Source organism: Labeo rohita, chromosome 19, assembly GCF_022985175.1.
Source record: "Labeo rohita strain BAU-BD-2019 chromosome 19, IGBB_LRoh.1.0, whole genome shotgun sequence".
NCBI lineage: Eukaryota > Metazoa > Chordata > Actinopteri > Cypriniformes > Cyprinidae > Labeo > Labeo rohita.
Genome location: NC_066887.1, coordinates 862,399 through 872,738, shown reverse-complemented (window position 1 = coordinate 872,738; position 10,340 = coordinate 862,399). Strand labels below are relative to the sequence as shown.

At 35.3% G+C, this 10,340-nt stretch overlaps 1 protein-coding gene across 1 annotated transcript; it reads left to right on the top strand.

Moving 5' to 3' along the window:
• The first annotated feature begins 279 nt into the window (after nt 1–279).
• On the top strand, nt 280–9,339 carry psmb10 (proteasome 20S subunit beta 10). Its single transcript, XM_051137342.1, has 8 exons — nt 280–534; nt 657–750; nt 944–1,041; nt 2,606–2,746; nt 2,930–3,045; nt 3,170–3,228; nt 5,013–5,164; nt 8,575–9,339. Exons 1-8 carry the CDS (start codon nt 476–478, stop codon nt 8,684–8,686), a joined length of 831 nt encoding a protein of 276 aa, XP_050993299.1. The 5' UTR covers nt 280–475; the 3' UTR covers nt 8,687–9,339.
• Nucleotides 9,340–10,340: the final 1,001 nt, after the last annotated feature.

Here is a 10,340-nt window from a genome sequence, read left to right as displayed (position 1 = left end):
AATAATAATAATAATAATAATAATAATTGTTACAATTATTATTGCTGTTGTTGTTGTTGTTATCAGGGATCTGGCCTATTTCTAAACTACAATACCTGCAAATTGCTTTTATTGGTGTAACCGCAGGTTAAAAAACAAAACAACAACATCAACAACAACAACAAAAAAACAGCTTATGTAGAAAAACACTTTTAAAAAGCGTATAATAAATTAGGCCTAATTTTTAACACAGTAATAAATAACCCTTAACCGTCTATTAACTGATTCGACTGAATGACCCAGAGAAGCGATCATGTGTCAGAAGTGAAAGTGAAAGAAGGATCTTCTTCAGTTTTGTCGTTAAAAGCGCTGACGCACCGACTCTTTGTGTAAAGCCGAGGCGAGCAAACGTTTAAAGCGGTATTTAGAAAGAGCTTTATTCCAGACTGATTGTTAGAGCTATAACTTTAGATTTCACTCAGTGTGCAGGTGAAAGATGCTAAACATATCGACAAAGACACCGACCGGAGGATTCTCTTTTGAGAACACGCGCAGGTGAGACATCGTTAGGTAAAACAATGTGATCAAGACGAAAAATACAACTTACAGTGACTGCTAAGTACTAATATGCATGCTGTTATGTTCTGCATGTCTGTGATGTTTATATGCTTTCACAGAAATGCTGTTCTTGAAGCAAACTTATCAGAGAAGGGTTACAGTGCGCCAAACGCCAGGAAGACTGGCACCACCATCGCTGGCCTTATATTCAAAGTCTGTTTTTATTAAAACACCATTTATGTAATTAATTACCAATTAAATATTTAACACAAAGTCTATGATGTTGATGTAGCTGATTGATTGTAAATATAGCAATATTAAATTAATTAAGTGGTGTATAATATTTCATTGTAATATATATATTTCTATATTTCTATATTTCATAAAAAAGTGTTTAATTTTATAGGATGGAGTGATTTTAGGTGCAGACACCAGAGCCACGGATGATATGGTCGTAGCTGATAAAAACTGCATGAAAATCCACTACATAGCTCCCAAAATCTAGTAAGTCAATTCCTTTATTGCTCATCACCAGATTTCAAGGGCCCTTGCACTTGCGCCAATCAGTTCGCCCATGGGCGTGCTGGTCTGAAAACGAGGTGTGTTCAGGCACATTGTTGGCGTGTTGCTATTTTGAGGCAACTGAAAACGATTGCACCAGTAGGCGCAGTATTTTTTTAAAATGTATATTTAAAGGATGCATTAATAATATGCATCCATAGGCAGGTGCACAACACTCTACTTATTACACAGACATGGACGTGCAACAGCACACGAACATGCCAAATATTAAAAATATATGGATAACAATGTAAAGTAAAAGATATAAAAGATTATTGTTGTGCACATAAAGAAAGCTTGTCCCGTAGATGGTCTGCTCACACACTTTAAGCCATGTAAATAGTGTTTCTGTAGTAATGGGAGAATCTGATTGGTTTATTGCACGCTATGCCCAGAACACACCCATGACTCATTAAAGGAGAAGTCCACTTCCAGAACAACAATTTACATATAATGTACTCACCCCTTTGTCATGTTTATGACTTTGTTTCTTCAGTCGTACAGAAATTGTGTTTTTTGTGGAAAACATTTCAGCATTTTTCTCCATTTAATGGACTGATATGGTGCCCCGAGTTTGAACTTCCAAAATGCAGTTTAAATGCGGCTTCAAACGATCGCAAATGCAGTTGTAAACAATCCCAGCCGAGGAATAAGGGTCTTATCTAGTGAAACGATCAGTTATTTTCATAAAAATAATACAGTTTATATACTTTTTAATCTCAAACGCTCGTCTTGTCTTGCTCTCCCTGAACTCTGTTTATTCTGCCTCAAGACAGTTAGGGTATGTCGAAAAACTCCAATCATATTTTATCCCTCAACTTCAAAAATCCTTTCAAAATCATCCTACATCGCTGCAGAAGTTCCAACCCAGTCTTTGCAAAGTGAACATGCAAAAAAGATCAAAAAAGGTAAAACAGCGATATAGGACGATTTTGAAGTTGAGGGAGCAAATTCGGTCAGAGTTTCTCGACATACCCTAACTGTCTTGAGCCAGAATACACAGAGTTCAGGGAGAGCAAGACAAGACGAGCGTTTGACATTTAAAAAAAAAGTATGTAAATTGTATTATTTTTATGAAAATAATCCCTCATCCCTTCGCTAGATAAGACCCTTCTTCCTCGGCTGGGGATCGTTTGAAGCCGCATTTAAGCTGCATTTTGGAAGTTCAAACTCGGGGCACCATATCAGTCCATTATATGGAGAAAAATCCTGATATGACTGAAGAAAGAAAGACATGAACATCTTGGATGACAAGGGGGTGAGTACATTATCTTTAAATTGTTGTTCTGGAAGTGGACTTCTCCTTTAAAAGAACAGTTGCAACCCTTGTGGACCATGTATTTTTTCGTCCTGTCATTAAACTAGCAAAAGTGGGTTTGAACAAGCCCTAAGTGCTCCTGCGCCACACGCTTCAGACTATGTGCTTATCTTTAAAATAGGGCCCAAAGTCTTTGTCCAAACCTTTCTTTACAGTGCCTTTCTCTCTCTCTCTCTCTCTCCACAAAAGTTGTTGCGGTGCAGGTGTTGCGGCTGATGCTGAGGTCACTACTCAGATGATGTCATCAAATGTGGAGCTGCATTCACTCAGCACGGGACGACCTCCTCTTGTGGCCATGGTGACCCGACAGCTCAAACAGATGCTTTTTAGGTGAAGGAGTGTTTGCCATATTAGTTAAATTAATTTGATTCAACTGATCATGCCAAAATAATTGACACATAATTACATAATTCTGTCTTTAAATTATTGTGGTAACTGATAATATTTGTTTCTCTTGAAGGATTGTTTCAAAATAGTCCTAGGAGTAAGAATGATTGTTTCCCATTGTTGTAGGTATCAGGGGCACATTGGTTCTTCTCTAATTGTGGGAGGTGTGGATGTTAACGGCCCACAGCTCTATAGCGTCTACCCTCATGGTTCCTATGATAAGCTGCCTTTCCTTACCATGGGTACAGTTACTTTTTCGTTACCTCCTTTCTTTGAATGAACACTATCTGAGCAAAATGCTGATATTTGCAATTAAAAAGCTTGTTTTCGCCACCTGCCCTTATTTAGCAAAAACATATATTTCAGGGTCTGGGGCAGCTTCTGCCATTTCTGTATTTGAGGATCGTTACAAGCCAAACATGGAGGTGAGACAACTGTTTATAGACATTCTTATTGATATTTTTTAAACATGGTATTGCATATTTGTTGTTATTTTAGGATCTGTGGACTGATTAAACATAAATTATTTAAAAATAAAAAAACATTCTATGTATTTTAAAATTGATTTCTTAAAATGTTTTAATTGTTCTTCCATGGAACACAAAAGAAGAGATTTTGAATAATGTTCATGCCACTGTTTTCAATGATTGCATATATTGACCATGGAGCCATTTAAGCTCAAAAATGACACAAATTCACTATTAAGTATTTTAGAAGTAATCCATATGAGCTGTGTCATTATTGTATAGAAGTCAGTTTTGTGTGAGGAACAAACTATAAATTATTCCCTGAGATCTTCCCCTTCGAAATACTCTAGGTTTAAAAACTCATTTGCAGTATATATCTAAACTTGCCACAGCTTGAACAGTCACATGGCACATGAGAGCTGTATCTAGTAACCTGACACGATGTGCCTATACATGAATTCTGAAAATGTGAAAGTGACAGAATGCACTGTACTAGCAAATACTATGATTACTTTCTATAATACTGTGAACTTTCTATGATACTGTAATCACTTTTAGTTTTTAGTGTAGTTATTTTCCTATTTTTTACCTCAGTTTTTAACCACAGTTTTTGGTTCAGTTCGGTTCTGATAGCTTGCCACATCAGTGCATTTCCTTTTTTTTATATTTCAACTAATTAACAACAAAATAGTCCTATAACCCTTTGTACACTGGAAAAAGCGTGTTATTATATTTCTGCTTAATATTTCTTTTGAGAGAGGTATTATTTTTCTGATTTTTAGAGAGGGGTATAACTGCAGCCTACAGGTCTCCAATTGGTGGTCTCCAAAATAGGGCGTGGCTTTGACAGACAGACACATGACACTTATGCACAATACGTGTGCATGTGTTCTTCAAGCCATCTCGGGTATTTTCATAATGATTAAGTATATTTGTAAGCGATTGCTAATGGACATACAGTATAGAATATATTTTCTGCCTCATTCTGTGATAAGAAGCCACATTAGATCACAAAAGGAAGTAATTTCAAACACTTGACTGATGCTGTGAAATAAAAAATAAGTTATAATGTTCTCTTTTGTTGGACAACAAGTTTAGAAAGGATTATCATTGCATTTCATTAGAAGGGAAGATGCTCTGCAAGTGTTGCTTTTTCAAATATAAACGGGGAGGCGTTTCCTCATCTCAGCACGTGAAATCAAGGGCACACAGCAAATTTCGAGATAAAAAAAACAAGGGAATTATTTAAATGACACACAAGCGCATACTGAATGGTTCGATATTTTATTGAGTATAGTGACATCCCTAATTAATATACTTTTTTTTTTTTTTCAAAAGTCAAACCAGCTATCTCTGAAGTTTTGAACTTGAAACTTGAATCTGAAGTATATCAAAATCTAGTAAAATGACAAAAAGAACCTTTTTTTTTAAATATATATAATCCACTAAAAAAATTTGTAGAACGGAACAGCACAATATAAAATGACCAGGAAATTGATTTTCAGGAAATGTATGATAAACATATTTTAAAATGAATATTGTTCCTCAACTTGTTTATGTATGGGAATTATATATTTGCACTCACACATTTAAAATAAATGTGCAAATTTGCTAATTTAAAATAAAATAAAAAATAAATATTAATTCTTTGAACCAATTCTTGTATTGAATGCTTTTTTAATCCTACTTCTGAAACTCATGTTCTATATTTGTTTTTTCCAAACCCACTTGGTAATGAAAAGTTGGAGGAAGCAAAGCAGCTGGTAAGAGATGCCATCACTGCAGGCATCTTCTGTGATCTGGGTTCTGGCAGCAATGTAGACCTGTGTGTGATTACAGAGAAAACTGTGGATTATCTGAGAGCATATGACCAGCCTGTTCAGAAAGGATTGAGGTGAGATATATAGACCACTGTAATGTGGAAGATCACTCACATCATTTAACATCAGAATCTTTTCCATATCGTATTGTCCTGGGGTTGAGGGGTTGTGGGTGCATTCCAGAAAGCAGGGTCAACTTGTCGTCACATAAATTAACTGTTTTTTTTCCCCCAAGACATTGTTAGATGCCAGTGTTTCCTGTCGTAGCTATGCAAAGATTTGATTTCAAAAACAGCATCATAGCTATTAAACTATTTCTTGTAATGATTTTAAATCTGTATTGAACCTCAGAAAAGATCCCACAGTAGAAACAGGTGCTGAAGTCTGATATTGTGGTGGCTGTGCCTTTAAAATGAAATTATTATAATCTTAATTCAAGTGGTAAAAAATTTTGAAAGTCTGACAGTAATCAGTGTTGATTATTACTATAAGGATAACCCTGCCTGCTTTAAATGTTTGAAAATGATTAAAACTGAAAATTTAAAACATTTGTTAGATATTTAGAAAAGTAATCAAATGCAATCATTTACAATACTTTTAAGGGGTCATCGGGTGCCCATTTTCCACAAGTTGATTCTTTAGGGTCTTAATGAAAAGTCTATAATATACTTTGGTTAAAAATTCTCAATGGTTGTGTAAAACAACACCCTTTTTACCTTGTCAAACTCGGCTCTGCAAAAATCATCTCATTCTGGTTGAGGCTGCTTTAAATGCAAATGAGCTCTGCTCGCCCCGCCCCTCTCTTCTCTCTGTGGAGTGACCAGGATGTTTACTTTAGCCGCATTTAGCCGCTAAACTTGCTAACTAGCACATTATTAGGAAAGATTTTCAGTATTTACAGTATTTACAGTACTTATTACATTTTAAAAAGGGTAACTTGTAATCTGTTACCTATAACATTTCCAAAGTAACTTTTCCTAACACTGTCTGCAGTGATGACGTACTTTTGTAGGCCAAACCTGAAGTTAGGATAACCCTAGCTATTTTTTGTATAAATAGTGACTTCTGTAAATTTCAAAGCGAAAAGTGCACTTCAAACTTTTAACTTGATTTTGTTTTACTTATTTAAGTGAGAAAATTAAGTGTGAGTAAATTAAATGTTAAAACAGGAATGCTGATCATACTCAGATGCTGGATAGCAAAACAACTTTACAAAATGTATACACAAGATAGTACAGTACATAGTGCATAGTATATATTTTTATAATGTGTAGTATGTCATCTGGGACATACAGTCATGTGAAAAAGTTAGGAGACCCTATTGAATTTCATGGTTTTCTGTATCAGGACATAATAAAAATTATCTGGTCCTTGGCAGGTCTTAAAATTTGGAAAATAAATCTTCAGATAAACATCATCACATGACATATCACATAGTGTCATTATTTATTTAAGAAAAATACAGCCAAGAGGGAAAGGCCATGTGTGACAAAGTGAGATCACCCTATAATTCAGCTGCCTGTAGATCCACTTTTAGCAGCAATAACTTTATCAGTCTCTCACATCGTTCTGGAGGAATTTGGACCACTCTTCTTTTCAACGTTGCTTGATTGAGGTTTGTGGGCATTTGTTTATGCACCACAGCATTTGAGTCAGGATGAGCTCTGGACTTGGACTGGGCTATTGCAACACCTTGATTCTTTTCAGCCATTCTGTTGTAGATTTGCTGATGTGCTTGGGATCATCGTCCTGTTGCATGACCCAATGTAGGCCCAACTTTAGCTGTTGGACAGATGCCCTCGCATTGACTCTAGAATACTTTAATATACAGAGGAGTTCATGGCCAACTCGATGATGATGAGGTGCCCAGGTCCTGTGGCTACAAAACAAGCCCAAAATTATGTTTGTGCTGATATGGTCTTTAGGTTTTCACCAAACTTGGCGCTGTGCATTATGGCCAAACAGCTCCACTTCGGTCTTGTCTGTTCAAAGGACATTATTGTAGAAGACTTGTGTTTTGTTCAGATGCAACTTTGCAGACCTAAACTGTGCTGCAATGGTGTTTTTTTTTAGATAGAAGAGGCTTTCTTCTGCCAAGCCTTCCAAACATGCCATTTTTGTCCCATATTTTTTCTCATGGTATTGTCATGAACTTTATCATGTAACATGTTAACTGAGGCCTGTAGAGTCTGAGGTGTAGTTCTTGGGTTGTCTGCCATTTCTCTGAGCTTTACACGGTCTGATCTTGGGGTGAATTTTCTGAGACATCCACTTCTGGAAGGAGAGGTGTCTGTTTTAAAAGTCTTCCACTTGTGAATAAACTTCAAATTGTTTGGAAATGGCCGTATTACTCTTCTCAGATTGATGGCAGCAACAGTTACTTCTCTAAGATGATTGCTGATGTCTTACCTCCTTGGCAGTGTGTTAACACACACCTGAAGGCTCCAGACCAGCAAACTGACAAAGCTTATGGGCGCTCAGACTTGCTGATGATCAGTTAATCAAAGGTATTTGATTATCAGTGCTTGACTGTGATTTACCCTGTTAATTCCAATGTTAACAGTAAGGGTGTCCTGACTTTGTCACGGCTTTTCCATTTTGGCTTTATTTTTGTTCAGTAGATAATGACATGGTGCAATTTGTCATGTGTTGTTGTTCATTAGGTTTTATTTTCAAAATTTCAAGACCAGCGAAGAACCAGTTTTTTTTAATGATGTCCTGATACAGAAAACCACTGAATTCAATAGGGTGTCCTAACTTTTTTACATGACTGTACATACATTTTCAACAGTGTGCCAAATCTAGGAGTCACTATAGAAACAGATGATAAGGCCCTGTCCCAAGTCACACCATAAACCCTCGTGGTCTTTCTCTAAGTCCACACTTTGGTGACGTAATGCCACTTTGACTGTCGGGCAGAAGTCTGGTGCAGAGATTGTCTCGATGTGAGCTCGGCAGAAGTGTGCATAGTGAATGCAAAGCAGGTGCTCATGAGCACCCTTCTGAAAGATGAAATGACAAATTCATACTTATTCATTCTTTTTTTGTTTAATGGCAGTTTACATTATTGCATATCACCACTAAGTGAGCAGTCATTGCAAATAAAACCTTTTTAATGCAAACTACCATGTTTGAGGTGAGAATAAAATAAAACAAACATTGCTATATGTTATAATAGTGCTATATAATTAAAAAAAGAAGAAGAAGAAGAAATCTGTCAAGCCCACTGAAGCCTCATGCGGCTGTGGGTATTTGCAAGTAACATTACCTCAGTTTTTGGAACCAAAATCTAAATCCTTTTATCCTTTTACATTTAACCAGCTGTTTGCATAAACTGCTTTCTGGATTATACCCCTGTTCAACTCTCGTCTGTCTTTATAACCAAAATAAACTGTTGTTTAATACAACTGCCATGGCCATACTATGTATTGATAAAATATCTGAACACTCAACTAAATATTCTCTCTTTCTTCCAATGAACCAGGGAGGGTACGTACAGATACAAGCCAGGCACTACTGCTGTGCTCACAAAAACAGTGACTCCATTAACACTGGATGTTGTGGATGAATCTGTCCAAGTGATGGACACAGAATGAGACATAAAGAACATTTGTACACTCTTTGCCTTCAACTCACTGGAAAATATAAGGAATATGTGTGTTGTTTATAAATGAGACATTAAGCAAAGAAATGTGTTTTCATCCATGGTTAAAAATGTTTTAGTACCTTTTCCTGTATTCAGTCATTTGCATTTGAGCTACTCAAAACTGTTTAGCAAAAAATGTGAACTATTGAAGAGACCTGATGGATGTTGAATGAGACATTTCCTTACACCTGTCATTAACCTATCAGATATACAAGATTTGTGTAGTTTTATAGTTCATTTAATAAAATTTAAGAATTAAAAAAGAGTCAAGTCAGAGTGACATTTTTAAACTGAGTTAAATGTTCATTTTTTGGATGCGAAAGGCAAAATGATACTACCAGTTCATTTATAAATAATAACCAATAAAAGGTTTTATAGTTTTATTAAAGTTTTATGGCCACATAATTCAACATGATGTGTCCCATTATGTTCTTCCCAAACTGAAACAACACTTATCCGACTTCAAATACCTTTTTTTTCTCCAGCTACTATTATATAGCATATTACTATGTGTATTTTTTTTAAGTAAGTGAAAGCATGACATTTATGTTTGGTCAGTTGTTACCAGTGGGAAGCTAAAAATCAGTCAAGACCCATTAAAACTTTATAATAAATGATCAGGATTCTCAACAATCTGTGTGTGATGCTGTGATGTGTGGTTTTCTTTCTTTTTTTATACTAATGTAAAGGAGAAGTCCACTTCCAGAACAAAAAAAAATGGGAATTGTTCTGGAAGTGAGATGGGAATTTCTCAAAGTACTCTAACTGTCATGAACCGGAAAAAAAAAAAAAAAAAAAAACAGTTCAGGCAGAGCGAGAGGACAAGACAAGCCTTTGACAAAAAAAAGTATATAAATTGTATTATTTTTATGAAAATAACATCGTTTCACTAGATAAGACCCTTCTTCCACGTCTGGGATCATTTACAAACGCATTTGGGATCGTTTGAAGCCGCATTTAAACTGCATTTTGGAAGTTCACAATCGGGGCACCATATCAGTCAATTATATGGAGAAAAATCCTGAAATGTTTCCCTCAAAAAACATAATTTCTTTACGACTGCAGAAAGAAAGACATGAACATCTTGGATGACAAGGGGTGAGTACATTATCTGTTAATTTTTGTTCTGGAAGTGAACTTCTCCTTTAATAATATTCAATCATTTAATATTGCATTTACTCATATAATAATTTGTTAATCATTTATTAACTTTTTTAAAAAGTTATTAACTTATTTACCTACATATTTTCTCATTGTTGTAAGTATTCAGTAAGTAATAATGTTAATGAATTCAAGATTTTCACATAATTTCTTCTTTTCATATAATCATTCTGTGTAAATATATCCAGTTTAGACATTTCAGCCTTTAATCTAAACTTTTGTAGTGACATAATGTCAACCTTTGGGATTAAATAACATATCTATACCTAAAAAATAATGAAATATATCTGCACTTTGAATCGCAGATATGATAATACATTATCAGACATGATAATATATACATTTAAACAACAAAACAAATGTGTATGACTAATGTGAAACAGTTGTTTTTTCTGACACTTGAGACTGTTTTGAGAAATTGTAGGAGAAAATGAAATTGCATT

Bases quoted from the DNA above. Each gene is read 5' to 3' on its own strand.
- psmb10 (XM_051137342.1), top strand. From the start codon at position 476: ATGCTAAACATATCGACAAAGACACCGACCGGAGGATTCTCTTTTGAG. The intron at 535-656 runs GTGAGACATCGT...ATGCTTTCACAG, and splicing joins TCTTTTGAGAACACGCGCAG to AAATGCTGTTCTTGAAGCAA. The intron at 3,046-3,169 runs GTACAGTTACTT...CATATATTTCAG, and splicing joins GCTGCCTTTCCTTACCATGG to GGTCTGGGGCAGCTTCTGCC.